The sequence below is a fragment of the Sphaeramia orbicularis genome, chromosome 2 (genome assembly GCF_902148855.1).
Source record: "Sphaeramia orbicularis chromosome 2, fSphaOr1.1, whole genome shotgun sequence".
Taxonomy (NCBI): domain Eukaryota; kingdom Metazoa; phylum Chordata; class Actinopteri; order Kurtiformes; family Apogonidae; genus Sphaeramia; species Sphaeramia orbicularis.
In genome coordinates, this window is record NC_043958.1 from 26,002,366 (window position 1) to 26,017,281 (window position 14,916).

Consider the following 14,916-nt stretch of genomic DNA (forward strand, 5'->3'; position numbering starts at 1 on the left):
CTTTGCCCTCCTCCCCTTCTTCTTATTCCCTCTTCCTCCTCCTCTTCATCCACTTCCTCTTCCTCCTTACTCCCCCCTTCCTCCTTCTTTTCCTCCTCCTCTTCATCACTCTCTCAGCTCCTGTTTTTCTCTCGGTTCTTTTCCAGATTCTTCATCATCCTGTATAAATTCCACATTGTTGGAATGTGAACTGTCCCATTTGGGCTGAAAATGACACTGTTGGAGTTTTCACAGCAGAGACAGTTATTTTCAGCTTTTTCAATTAACTCACAACATATTGTGTGACTTTTATTCCTAAACATCCAAACACATTTAACACATGAAAACCTCCCTTTGTCCATTATTGGCCCATGGCTGATGATGTCACTGATACTCCTTTTCCACCAAAAAGTACCTGGTGCTAGTTTGGAGCTGGTGCTAGAGCCAGTGCTTAACTGGTTCCAACCTGGTGCCTCCAAAGAATCAGTTTGCTTTTCCATAGGCCAAGAGCCAAGCGGAGCCAAGTCATTACATCACCGTAAAATGTGATCACGTGACTGTGAGTCTGGGATCAAGCACAATAACAAACATGGGGGACCTCATCGTACCGATCAGGGCCAGCCCGTGGCATAGGCCATACAGGTGCCAAATACATATCTCACTTAAGGAGCCAAAATGCCTAGAACCAGCTCTGGTACTGATGCAAGTGCTGCTCTTGTCTTTTACAAGCCTACATTGCAATCCAGAGGCAAAAAACATAAATATTGCTGGCTACCCGTCGAATTCATGGTCGAAACAAACAGCGACTATGTTTGAGGAGAGAGGTATATCGAAGAGACTTTGATATTTAAATGAACGTGTTGTTGTTAGCCATTGTTAGACACTGGATGTACCTTGGCTGCTTAGTTTTAGGGTTGCCAACTCTCTCAGACAAGTGCAATGAGACATTCATAAGTGTTTACTGTGTCTTTATAGCTGGTCCTACAGCTGATTACGAGATGGAGGTCACATGTTGCCTGGACACATCCACTGCCTGGGTTACTTGACACACGCTTCGAAGCCTCGATGCGAAACATCACATCAATAGTTTCTATGACGTGTGCAGTGAGGTTTTTCTTCAATAAACTCACTGAAACCAACAGTCTATTCTTCTCCATTCACTCCGTGGCATTTGTCATAAACATAAATATATGGGTTTTTATATTACATACGTAGAAACATAATGCAAGGAGGCCAGATCAAGCCAAAGTGAACATTAGTGTCAAAATTAAAGTTTCACCTGTCATTTCTCAAATAGGCTCATTTTTTAAAGAACTACATTTATGGAAGTGTTCACAAAATTTCAGTATCAGAAGTTCCAAGCTTACTGATCAATATAAAATGAAACTTAAAAAGGACTAAAATATGTTAATGCACAATTAACTTTAATACTTTTTCTTGCTTATAGATGTTATATTTTAAGTCTGGGAATCTGTAGGAACTAGTTATTCAACAGTACAAGAATATAGAAAAGTTATGTACAATCAAATTATTTGTAAAATATGCCCTGCTATTAGCTGTATATATCACTTCAGTTGTAATATGTATGTTAAATAAAAGTTTATTAGCATATTTGTAGTCTTTTAGTTCTAGCAGTCTTTTATTCTGACCCCTGTAAGACAAACTGCTGTCCCTGTGTCACAACATATTTGTCTTCATAAAACCTTCAACATTTTTATCCAATCTTGATCACAATTGTAGTTTAACATAGCTAAAGCCCTATGTTTAATTTAGGTTCAATTTATTACAAGAACAGCATGTTTTGTACATTTGTGCAAAGTCAGAAAAAAAAAAAAAAAAAAAAATCAATAAATTAAAAAAAAAAAATATATATATATATATATATTTATTATGTTTTTAGTCTGTGTCATGCACCAGTAAGTATTTTTACTCCTGTAAATTGTAACAATGTGTCATGTGAATGTACTTACTGAGACCTATCCATACATGTGTTAAACATGGAGATAACTTTAGTTTTCAACACAGAGCTTACTGAACAGGAAATGTGTCCCCGTGGCACCACTTGATCTGGCCCAAGGATAGTCTGTAAACAGATAATTACTGAGGTCAGCGGGGCAGTATGGTTACCCAAGTTTATGTGAGGCATAGGAAAACATGGGCAAAATGACCTTTTTGCATTTCAAATGGGTTTATTCACACAAGTACTAAAAGACAAATAGGCAAAAATTAAAAAAAAAAAAAAGCTTCAAAAATGTTAACAAAAAGGGAAGAAAAATGGAGAAGCTGTTGCTGTGCAAAAACAGCGGTGAGTCCAGTCTTAACATCTTCATTTCTGTGAAAGACCCTCCATCACAGAAACCATGCGCCCCATCAGACCAACAAGTGCGCTTTCCATTTCATCCATCATCTGCATATTTTGGAGCAAAGCTGCTGTGAGGTCCTGGTCCCTCCTGGTCTGCTCCAGAAACCTCTCCTCTGACCTCTTAAGATATTCTGTCAACTCAGTGGTAGAATCCCTCTTTCTATTTCCTATGTAAAAGCAAAACAATGAAACGGTTATATATATCTGTAGTGACTATTTGTCATCAAGATTAAACCAACTTAAAAGTGACTGAACATAAGACTTTTCCATAACTCAAATAACCACTAGATGCACCATGGGTTTGTGGTTTACAGTCAAAAACACAATGTCCAGTCCATAGATGTATTTCACATGATTTATTCTCAGGTTTTGCAGGCAAACAACAATTAAGGCCTGTTTGCTGCCTCTCCTGCTCATCCTGACATGCTACTGACTGACTGGTAAAAAACCACAGGCCCACCCAGGTACATGCTGGTCTCCCTTGGTGCTGCCTATTTATGCCCATGTGCCCACGGTCTACACAACAAAAGGTGCTAGGCCTAAATACTAAAGAATGAAAGTAATAACCATTAAACTCAAAAATAAATTCTAAATATTTAACAAACAAAAAAGCAAACAATCAATAACAGACAATTAGCAAAAAATACTAAATTACAAAACAAAAAACTAAATGAACAAATAGCTCCTACAGCATCAACATTACACAATAATGCTATGTTTGGTTAGTGAAGGTGGTGTGACTAGTTTAAAAAATGATCTGCATGGTGTGTGCGTGCAGTGAGCCATCGGTACAAATCTTACCTGTTCTGGTTTGATCAGAGGTGGAAGAAGTACTGCAGGATGGAGCTGGCAAGCTGCAGACAAGTGGTTGCGGCAACTTGGAATCTGCCTCCTGGTCCATAGGAAACAACTCTGTAAAGAACAAAACAAACAAAAAACAAAAGCTTTAATTTTACATGTTCTCCCCAGTGTGGACAATAACCCTGTCTACTGTAAGTCAACTACTCAGTTCAGATCTGCCTTTTATGAACCCACCGAGGAAACATTGTTGGAGACAAGAATACTCACTAGGGCTGGGTATCATGGCCTGTTTCCATAATCGATTTGATTTCGATTTGTAAGGTTCTGAATCGATTAATCACGATTCGATTTGATATTAATTGATTGATTCAGAGGCGACACGGTGGTTAGCACTCCTGCCTCACAGCAAGAAGGTCCTGGGTTTGATTCCAACACCAGTCAACGGGGGGTGGGACCTTTCTGTGTGGAGTTTGCATGTTCTCCCCGTGTCTGCGTGGGTTCTCTCCGGGTATTCCGGCTTCCTCCCACAATCCAAAAACATGCACTAATAGGTTAATCTAAATTGCCCATAGGTGTGAATGTGAGAGTGATTGTTTGTCTCTATATGTTCAGCCCTGCGATGAACTGGCGACTTGTCCAGGGTGTACCCTGCCTTCGCCCCATGTAGCTGGGATAGGCTCCAAGCGACCCCCGTGACCCTAGTGAGGATAAAGCGGGTTCAGAAAATGAATGAATGATTGATTCAGAGTAATTTAGTGATACCAAAGTACAATTTTGAGTTGTAACCTGATTATTTGAGTATCACAGTCATGCAACACATCAATACTGGTATCAGTATTGATATTAGAAAGGACATACATATGACACTTCTGCAGTAAATTGCTCAGTGTGCTCTTAAATAATGAACGGCACAGAAACAGTGCCATGTTCCTTCAGTGGTGAAGAACGGACTTCATCACCTTTATTCTGTTTTATGGCTGGTGGCTTCTACTTACTGGGGGGGGGGGGGTGATGGTGGTGGGGCGGGGGGGTGCGCGCTCCGTGATTGTTATTCGGAGCGGGGCTGGGGGGTGCACGCTATCCCGGAGTGTTGGGGTGGGGTGCGTGCTCCGTGATTGTTGGTCGGAGCGGGGCTGGGGGGTGCACCCTATCCGGGAGTGTTGGGGGGGGGGGGTAAGTCGGACACTGTCGCTGTACTCTTCCTCTAACTCCATACTCAGCCATAGGTGATAGTATGGATCCAAGTTATTATACCAAGAATGACCGGCTTCAGAGACTCCCCGGGCGGACAGTCCCCTCACACTGCCGGTTCCAGTTTGAGGCTGGAGGACCTCCAGTGGAAGGGTTTCCCCACCGCGTGTTTTCCGCGTCTTCCCCCGGGGTTCGCAAGACGGTTCCGCGTAGTCCTGGTCCTGCTCTGAAAAATCGATCTCATCCACTATTAATCGATTACGCAAAATTACAATGAGATCGATTAAACAGATTTTTTTTTCACCCAGCCCTAATGCTCACATTACCGAAGTGTCATTGTTAGCTTGTTGTTAGCATACCACTAGCTAGCGTTGTAACGACCGTAACGTTTGTAGCTCGCTTTAATCTCCAAAGTGGACTTTTTGAGTTATTAACCACGCGTTTGAGAAACACAACTCACCAGTTTCGTTTGCCGCTGCTGTAACAATGGAGTCGTCCACAATGGAAAGCAGTATGTCCGTGGCTGACCTCAGTTCACCGGTAGTCTGATTCACCGGCCTGTCCCCTAAAATGGAGTCCAGCAGGTCGAAGTACAGAATGTTTTTGGTCCGGCCGCTGCTTCCTGTCTGTCTCCTGTGGTCCCTGTAGTCCTTCTTTAACTTCTTCTGTTTGGTCAGAAGCTGCTCCAGGCTCCGCTCGTAGCCGGCAGCTGCCATCTCGCTTTGTATTTTTTCCAACAACTTGTCTTGGACTTCGGATGAAGCCCACAGTGCCAGAAAGCACTGGGTCTCCTCCTCAGACCACTGCTGCTTGTTTTTGGCTTCCATAATTCTTTCTCTAAACACTAAAGTTAAAACGCGGTAGTTGTAGTTTATAAAATGGCGGTTCATGGCGTTCGCGCTTCCTATATTAGTCTGTAATCCCCGCCCACTGATGACGTCAGGGTTACGTCATCGGTTCTTAACATGGCCCTGGTTTAGCCCAGTTTGAAGTTAGTGCTAGCCTGGAACCTGGAACCTGGTCCCGGATAACAAAGAACCGGTGCTAAATCTAAGTCTTTTTCTTCTTTATTTTTTAACGGCGGCTGCAAACATTATTTGTGCATTTCCGCCACCCCCCAGATATGAATTACCTCTTATGGTTTACAGGCTATAATAACACACATTAAATTAAATGTAAAAAACAAAACAACAACAAACAAACAAACAAACAAATGATGCTAAGTCAGGCACTGGCTCCAAACCAGCATTTCAGTGGAAAAGGAGTTGATTGACTTCAATAACAATAGATTATACTCATCTGTAAACCTACTGAGTGTGACAGCTTCCCTTTTCTCTCTCTCTCTCTTTGTGTGTGCTATTATTACACTGGGTTACAAAAACATGTTTTTTGCAAGTTGTCTAGGCTTTTTCAACTGAATTAGGACCATTTTGCATCACTAAATTCAAAAATGACATCTGTTTTTCTCAATCAGGTCAGGGTTTTTTGCTAATTTGATTTTGAAAAATTGGATCTTCTCACAAAATGAATTAATACCATATTAATTCCAAAAATATTAATACCAAAATAAGATTGGTAAGCACACTTCATGAAACTTGTGACTTGATTCCTGTTAGGTACAATGGTGTATTCACCACAGATGTAGCAGAATACGTCAGGCTTATTTTTGCAAGATCTTCTAGTCGAAGCCATTTCATTCACCTGTAATATTAAAAAAACACATTAATCATAAATTGGCAAAAGTAAAATCTTCAGAACTCGTTTATTGCAAGAAGTATGAAATAATTTTGTATCATATGATGTGAAAATGCCCATGAATGTAAGCAAAAATGTTAAAAAGCCAATATGTAGCATAGTTCAGAAAGTTGACCTGATTGAGCAAAATTAAGGTGATTTTTGGATTCAACACACCAAAATTATCCTAAATCAGCTCAAAAAAACTTAAACAATAAATTTGTTGTTGACCAGTGTTATTATTAGTATTATTATTATTTAATTTTTAAATAATTATTTGTATTTCATTTTTCTCTTACACAGTTTGTGTGTGTGTGTGTGCAGTGAGGTTAGTTTGCATTTCACTGTGCATTTAGTGTGGTATGTGTTGATGTGTTATGTATGTTTGTCTATTGGAAGTCACTAAAAAGCAAAAAATAAACAAACAAACAAAAACAGCAACAACAGCCAACACGTGGACATAGAGGAGGACATGGTTATCTTCTATATGGACACTGAGTCTACAACCATCACTAGATGTTGGTAAATTCATCTCCAAACTCAGTTCCATCATCACGTTTTTATGGCAGTTATTTTACATCTGGTTCTGAAAGAATTCAACAGTTCAATCACAGATCAGTGTCGATAGAATCAATGAAAATAATCAAATTTTACAACTGAACTTGTTTTGTTTAACCTTTTCATGCATGAATTATGAGAACCGTAGTCAAGATTTTTTCCTGTGTGTTTTTATTCCTCTTTAGGCATGAAAAAAACAATGTGATTCAAAATTTTCTTATATAAAAAATAAATAAATAAATAAATAAAAAGTTAAAAAAAAAAAAGTAAAAAAATATAATAATAATCATCATCATTATCAGCTGGACACCATGCATTTAATTTTTGAAGCAAAGAAACATGCATGTACAGATAAATTGTGTAATAACTACTGGTGGTGGTGGTGGTGGTGGTGGTGGTGGTGGGGGGCTTGTGATTCTGGGGGTTTATGCTCAGGGGAGATCTACACAATGTTGCCAATTCATGTCAGAAAAGATATGGAATGTGTTAAAACTTTAATCAAGATATGTGTAAAAAACAACAACAAATAAACCAAAACAACAAAATCCATGAATATACAAGAGAAGAGCTATCTGTCCACTGTAGTGACCACTATGCATGAAAGGGTTAAAGCTGTTTTTAACATGAGGACATTGAAACAAGTTAAGAAGTAAAGTCATATGTCCTTAAAAATGAACAGAAATTAATATTAAGAAAGTTAAGTCAAGTGTCAGACATTAATGAGAATAAAACAATGACATTTAATATTTTTTTTTCGGTAAATGTTAAGCATCTGTAATATTCTATGGTTTTATGTGTAAAAGTATTTAAATGAAAATCAGTGATGGATTGACTCATTAACCTGTGTCCCAAATTGTTGTGTTTGTCTGACACCTAGTGGTCATTTAATAAACTACAGCATCAACCACATGGAACAAGTTTCTGTTCACATCAACACACTTCCTCCTGTAAAACCGGTGAAGAAGATTTAAGAGCAGTGAAGGTAAAGTTTATTGAAATGAGGTTAATAGTTGCTGCAGGTTGTAGATTTGGGTTCAGCTCCACCTGAACCACATTCATGTTAAATCAGTGTGAAACTTTACAACTCGCTGATCTGATGGATGGAGTGGAACCGGACACACATTCTCTTCTCAGGCCTTTGACCTGTTTTTTATCTGTTGGAGCTTTTGGATTCATTTGTGATTCACAGATGGTCAATGTAACTGTCCGCTCATTCATTCATTGTCTTCCAACTGGAACAGTTAAATAACATTAAATTATATTTTTATTGAAACAGTCGAGACCTAAACCTGCAGCCACATCTGCATCTGCATCAATCTTAGGCTGGAATTATAATTATTATTAATACTGTACAGTGCAATATGACTAATATGCTGCTAAGGACTTGGACTTGTAACTGTGCAATATTCCCTGTGTGCTACAGGACACACAACCACCATGACTGATCTGTTTGTCTGTTATACCCGTGTCAGTCTAAGACTGGGTCAGCTGTCCTGCATCGCATTAATGCACCTTTTGTATCGTAATCCCTTGTGTCAGACCCCCATGTACTTCATTCTCACTATATATGGTTCCTGCTATACATACACTATATTGCCAAAAGTATTCGCTCACCTGCCTTGACTTGCATATGAATTTCAGTGACATCCCATTCCTAGTCTATGGGGTTCAATATGACGTTTGCAGCTATAACAGCTTCAACTCTTCTGGGAAGGCTGTCCACAAGGTTTAGGAGTGTGCTCATGGGAATTTTGGACCATTCTTCCAGAAGCGCATTCGTGAGGTCACACACTGATGTTGGACAGAAGGCCTGGCTCTCAGTCTGCGCTCTAATTCATCCAAAGGTGTTCTATTATGTTGAGGTCAGGACTCTGTGCAGGCCAGTCCAGTTCATCCACACCAGACTCTGTCATCCATGTCTTTATGGACCTTGCTTTGTGCACTGGTGCACAGTCATGTTGGAAGAGGAAGGGGCCAGCTCCAAACTGTTCCCACAAAGTTGGGAGCATGGAATTGTCCAAAATGTCTTGGTCTGCTGAAGCATTCCCAGTTCCTTTCACTGGAACTAAGGGGCCAAGCCCAGCTCCTGAAAAACAACCCCACACCATAATCCCCCCTCCACCAAACTGGCACAATGCGGTCCGACAAGTATCGTTCTCCTGGCGACCGCCAAACCCAGACCCGTCCATCAGATTGCCAGATGGAGAAGCGTGATTGGTCACTCCAGAGAAGGCGCCTCCACTGCTCTAGAGTCCAGTGGCGGCGTGCTTTACACCACTGCATCCGGCGCTTTGCATTGCACTTGGTGATGTATGGCCTGGATGCAGCTGCTCGGCCACGGAAACCCATTCCAGGAAGCTCTCTGTGCACTGTTCTGGAGCTGATCTGAAGGTCACATGAAGTTTGGAGGTCTGTAGCCACTGACTGCAGAAAGTTGGCCACCTCTTCGCACTCTGCGCCTCAGCATCCGCTGACCCCGCTCCGTCAGTTTACGTGGCCTACCACTTGGTGGCTGAGTTGCTGTCGTTCCCAAACACTTCCACTTTCTTATAAAACAGCTGACAGTTGACTGTGGAATATTTAGGGGCCAGGAAATTTCATGACTGGATTTGTTGCACAGGTGGCATCCTATCACAGTTCCACGCTGGAATTCACTGAGCTCCTGAGAGAGACCCATTCTGTCACAAATGTTTGTAAAAGCAGTCTGCATGCCTAGGTGCTTGATTTTACACACCTGTGGCCATGGAAGTGATTGGAACACCTGATTCTGATTATTTGGATGGGTGAGCCAATACTTTTGGCAATATAGTGTAGCTGTTAATGACAATAAAGATGATATTCATCATGCCGTCAGTAGCTGTAACCGTCTCTGTTCCATGGGCTTTGGACATCTTTTTGCAGCTACAAACTATAATCTGTAGAAATGCGATCTATAACACACTGAAACGGCATTCGATCAAATGATTAAGTTGTTTACTGAGAAAATACGTACATTTGTGTGTTTGTTTGATCACCCTGCTGCACTTTTTTGTTGTGTTTACCTCCATCTTGCCAATGATTCAAGCAGAATTATGGGAAATTTCTCCTACCCTTCCATTTGTAGTGTGGTCTTGGAACATCTCCATTTCGACGACCCCTTCACGTGTACGCGTGGGCCAAGGGGTGAATTTGGATTCAGCCTTAGTCTCCAAGCTGATGTATTGGAAAATACAGACTGGGCAGTGAAAGGATCTTTGAAATCCAACCTTTTATTTGCATGTTTGCTCACATGATTTAAATGTGACAGGCAGTACACTGTGTTCATGGAAGTAAATATGGATCTACTGAGGCCCGCCTCCTCTAGTGGACATTTGTTGTCTATTTAAATATGCATTTTTGGTACATTTTATTGCATTTGTTGACATTTGTTTCCTTATTAATCAATCAAATAGAATACATTTGCAACCAAAAAAGAGATTTGAGAGCAAAAGACAATAAGTGCAATAAAAAAAAAGAGATCATTTTGTTTATAAATCAGTCCTCTTTGTTTGCAAGTTCAGAAGGTTTATTTGCGAGTTAAACTGCACTTAATGGTGCGGGGCCTACGCAGATGGATGAGAGAAGAGTTTCTATTGGTGGGTTTGACCTGGCTCAACCCTCCGCGTTACACCCACTTCTCCATTGTCTTAAATGACACTCGGAGAAACTAAATGATACTTTCTTTCTTGCTGATGTTATAAAACACACGCTGCTCCTAGGGGTGTAAGAAAATATTGGTTCCACAATATATCACGATATTTCATTTCATGATACTGTATTGATATTAAAAAGTACTATATCGATATTTTTAGGTATTTATTTAAATGGGTATTTTACTCGGTTGTTTGTATACTAAAAAGGTAGTATTGTGATATTGCACGTCATGCATGTAGTTTTTTTTTTTTTTTTTTTTTTTTTTATGGATAACATTGTTTTGTTAAATAATGGTTATTTCAATCATCCTAAAAGCACTTTTTACTGTCTGAGAGGCACATGTTAGTTCCTTTGTTGGGCTCGCACAAAAATAATGTTATGATGTTGAATGATTCAGTTACTGAACATTATAAGTTCATTTCACAACTAATAGAATATGAACATTTGAGCAGGATCTTAAACTGTAATGTCTGTAAACATAATTTTATGTATTTATTTATTATTATTGTTATTTATAACAAAATTTCGTTTTTAAAAAGGAAAGTTTTGTGATATAGTATACAAAATACGGCCAAACACCAGGTTCATACTTCACGAGAAACTTGTGCCGAACTCAGAAGTGGGTCATCTGCTTGTCCATATTAACCACGCCCACTTCGAATATCTAACCAATCGTGCAATAGTTCACATGCATGCGAACAAAGCTCTCCCTGGACGGTGTAGCTTGCTACATAACAACAGAGAAGTTTTTTCATCTTTTTGAGGTGGCAAAAACAAGAATAAAGTTAGTTCTGGTCAATACATTTCATACTTCATGAGAAACTCAAGTGCCAAACTCATCAAAGGAGGCGGGGTCCTCTGCACTAACCACGCCCACTTTGAATACCTGACCAATCGCACAATAGATCTCGCACACTGCATGAGAAGAAAGTTCTGCCTGAACGGTGTGTCGTAGCAGCCTTTACTCAGACACTGTAAACCACACAATAACAAACCTGCTTCTGTTGTTCAACAAATCCCACTTTATTCAGGGACAATTTTGACTTTTCATTTCTGTGTTGACACATTGATAGCAGCAAAGTGCAATCTATGGATATTTATACGGCTATTAACAATAAACCTTGGCAGTTAAATAGTAAAATAAAGTGTACATGTGTTTTAACTAAATCAAGCACAATTCAGTTCAGTCATAGCTGCTATAGCAACTCTACAGAAAGGTAGAGTTAGAAATTACATTAATATACTGTTCCTGATGGCTAGAAATACTTGTGTGTGAGAATGATTTAAATTCTTTCTGAACTGTGTGAATTTTGGTCAACTCTTTGGTAACTTGTACCTGCATTTCAAACGATCACAAAGGCACCCTTAACTATGATATACGATCATAACTTAAATTAACACATGTACAAACTGCTGCAGACTTGAAGTAAGGCACTTTCAGGTTTTTTAAGGACAATCTGGTTATTTGAAACTAATTTCTGGACGGCACACAAAACAGAAAATAAATAGTGTTGTATGTATTTTTACAGCAGTGATTTCCAGGCACTTGGCCTGAAGGAAACAGCGTCGTGTGCATAGATCAGACCACTTGGTTCAGGCAACGGCATCTCGTCCTCCAGAAACCTGCTCACCGTGCGAAGCGGACGCCCTCACTTCGTTCACTGGAGGATGATGGGCCACGAAAAGAGCCCGGGCACTTTATGTAGCCTCACGGCCAAACGTTCAGAGTGTCTTTGAGCTTACATTGCTGTCTCATAATATATGCCTTCTGATTCGGAGAATCCATTCGACAGGTTTGGACGGGTTCTGCTATCATAGGCCTGAAACACAGAGTAAGGGGAATTTTGTTAAACACTGTTTATTTTTTTACACATAGAAAGAGCACTGATGTTGCTAGTAAAATATTTATATAAAAATAATACTTATCAAAATCTAAATGCACTATTTTTTATATAGACTTGGTCATAATATACATACTGTTTTCAAAGATATACATACTGTTAATATCATTCATAGATATACGTACTGTCACACATTGTTAATAACCTTACAATGTGAACTTATGTGCAGTAAGTTGTGCAACAATCTTGTATTCTGCAATAATAATGCAATACTTATTCATATTTATAAAATATAAATGCACTATTTTCATATAGACTTGGTTCATAGGTATACATACTGTCACATACTATTAATACTGTAAATTTGCATCTATTCATATTATGTCCAAATTATTTTTTTATTCTATTTAGCTCTATCCTTATGTTACTTTGTAAAATTTTATATTCTATTTTCTTATCTTATTTTTAGTTTTTGTAATTTTACATTCGCTCTATTCTTATTTCTGTAGAACTGGTGTTTTGTTAAATGTTGTTGTACTGACTGGAGTAGCACTCCTAATTTAATTGTACACACAGTGGCAATAAAGGCTATTCTATTCTATTCTATTCTATTCTATTCTATTCTATTCTATTCTATTCTATTCTATTACTAACCTTTTGAGCTGCTTCTAGTAGAGCAGCTGCTTCCTGCTTGCCAGTCTGCTGCACCATTTTGTAAAAAATACCGTCTTCATCTTGAAGTAAGGTGTAAGGCTCATCATACGCATGGATTCTTCCTGCATCTAGGACCTGAATGCAAAAAGAAATTAAGCTTTTAATGCTTGGAGTAATAATTGCAAATATTGACAGTTTAAGAGGGTTTGTAGTGAGACCATCCAGCCCTTTACTCTGTAGGAATAATCCTGACTTTGGACTCACCAGAATCCTGTCACTGTCTATGATGGTGTTGAGACGATGAGCGATGGTGAGCACAGTACACTCGCTGAACTTCTCTCGTATGGTTCGCTGGATGAGCTCATCTGTCCTGAACAGACAAAACATATCCAAGAAATACTGTGAAATCACCTTGTCTTTAATGAAAACAACACCAACAACATCGCTGTTCTGAGCTTTTTGGGACTAGAAAATACAGTCAGCTGATGCAGCCTCAGACTTCACCTCCAAAAACTCACATAACCCTGTGATGGATCGAGTCATGCTCACGGCAACACTGAAATTTAAACAGCTGGACAGATGTCTTCCACATTTGAAAAAAATCTTTTAGGTGAAAGGTAACTGAATGGACAAAGTTTTCATTAAATTATTAATCCAGTTTTCCACAAACAGAAATTGGATCTGACGGGAAATGTTGGTTCTAACTCAATATTTCTAGTAGGCCTGTAATGGTACACGTACCGAACCGAACCGTTTCGGTACACACCTGTTTGGTACGGTACACAGCTGTACTGAAACAGCACAGTATGTTGAGAAAAAGAAAAAGGAACGAAAGACGTTGTTTGATGCGGAACTTTAAATCCGTGCAAGTTCCACACGGACATATTGAAGGACGCGCACATTGAAATGCGCACTATGAAATGGCAGATGATACAAGGTAAAAAAAACCAAAAAAAACCCCAAACAAATATGATGTGAACCTGGAAGGAAGAGACTGAAGACCCTCCACCATTATTACAGTCCCATTTGGGATCAGTTCAGGTCCCGGTGAAAGACAACAACGGGGAAATAGACGATATTAAGACGGACGTTGTTTACCGCCTATCAACTACGGTAGTTCTGAAACACTTACACTAGCTCTGTCTGTCTCACACACACACACACACACACACACACACACGCTGTATAACAGAGGAACAGAACCCGAAGAAGAAAAAAAAAAAAAAAAGGAACAGAACCCGGAGTTGGACATTGAAAGAATATAAAGTTTCACTTTCGTTTCACGCCAGCGTTTGTTACGTTAGTTATGGACCCCCCAATCCCCCTGGCTCCGACCAAAAAAAAACCAAAAAACCCAAAAAAACCCACAAACACCCCCCCGACAAATTGCACCCTGCACGTGCACATGCATGTACACAAAGTGTCCTAAACAGTTTGTTCTCTGTCCTAAAATAAATAATTTGGTTAATTTTTTGTTGTCAAAGTTGCTCTTCAGTTTGTTTAAAGAGAATACCAGTTTATCCTCTTGTTAATGTTGCACTTCATGTGGAATTTTTTTGGTATTTTTATGCAGAATGTGAACTGACAGAACTGTGATTTGATTTTTGTTGTTTGTTCAAAACTACCTGTCAGGGAAAAGTGCAATACTAAAGTTTAACATACATTTAGTAATATTAATAATTCATTTTATTTTCTATTTGATTTAGAGCAGCAGAATTATATTCCTGTTTTTCTATCTTCTATTGTGTCCAAAATTTGGGGGAAAAATTTTCAAAAATTCATAAACGTATTAAAGACATTTTGAGGGGTTTTCTTTCTTCCCGTACCAAACTGAAAAAAAATTAACCGTGGCTTTCAAAACCGAAAACATACTGAACCGAAAAGTTTGTGTACAGTTACAGGCCTAATTTCTAGTGTTATTCATATTGGCAATCGCTGGTGGACAAAGATCAAACTACGCCTGGCTTCTAGTAACTTTCAGCATTTTCACTGAAACTGAATGGATCTAAACTCAGCTTTAATAAGGACTGACTAATCTTTATCAATGGATTGATCCATATGCGCAAATCTAAATGCAGCTAGATTAATTTCATTAATATATGTTTTGAAAAAGATTGCTGTAGT

General features: G+C 39.2%; 2 protein-coding genes across 2 annotated transcripts in view; both read right to left on the reverse strand.

Annotated features, from left to right (window-relative positions):
* Positions 1-2,153: 2,153 nt before the first annotated feature.
* Positions 2,154-5,434, reverse strand: LOC115433592 (uncharacterized). Its single transcript, XM_030155077.1, has 3 exons — positions 4,794-5,434; positions 3,143-3,253; positions 2,154-2,508 (listed from the first exon to the last, which is right to left on the reverse strand). The coding sequence occupies exons 1-3, from the start codon at positions 5,221-5,223 to the stop codon at positions 2,306-2,308; spliced, it is 744 nt and encodes a 247-aa protein (XP_030010937.1). The 5' UTR covers positions 5,224-5,434; the 3' UTR covers positions 2,154-2,305.
* Positions 5,435-11,296: 5,862 nt separating this feature from the next.
* LOC115433584 (multidrug resistance-associated protein 4-like) overlaps positions 11,297-14,916 on the reverse strand; it is a 52,075-nt gene continuing 48,455 nt past the window's right edge. The window contains exons 29-31 of the mRNA XM_030155065.1: positions 13,057-13,162; positions 12,793-12,927; positions 11,297-12,117 (exon numbers count right to left, since the gene is read on the reverse strand). Coding sequence (XP_030010925.1) covers positions 12,037-12,117; positions 12,793-12,927; positions 13,057-13,162 — 322 coding nt within the window. The 3' untranslated portion in view covers positions 11,297-12,036. The remainder of the gene's footprint in view (positions 12,118-12,792; positions 12,928-13,056; positions 13,163-14,916) is intronic.

What these genes read in the sequence shown, in the direction of transcription:
- LOC115433592 (XM_030155077.1), bottom strand. Translation starts at nt 5,223, where the DNA reads ATGAACCGCCATTTTATAAACTACAACTACCGCGTTTTAACTTTAGTG. An exon ending in AGCAGCGGCAAACGAAACTG is followed by an intron (nt 3,254 to 4,793) that starts GTGAGTTGTGTT and finishes TGTTCTTTACAG; the next exon opens with AGTTGTTTCCTATGGACCAG. An exon ending in CTCTGATCAAACCAGAACAG is followed by an intron (nt 2,509 to 3,142) that starts GTAAGATTTGTA and finishes GCTTTTACATAG; the next exon opens with GAAATAGAAAGAGGGATTCT.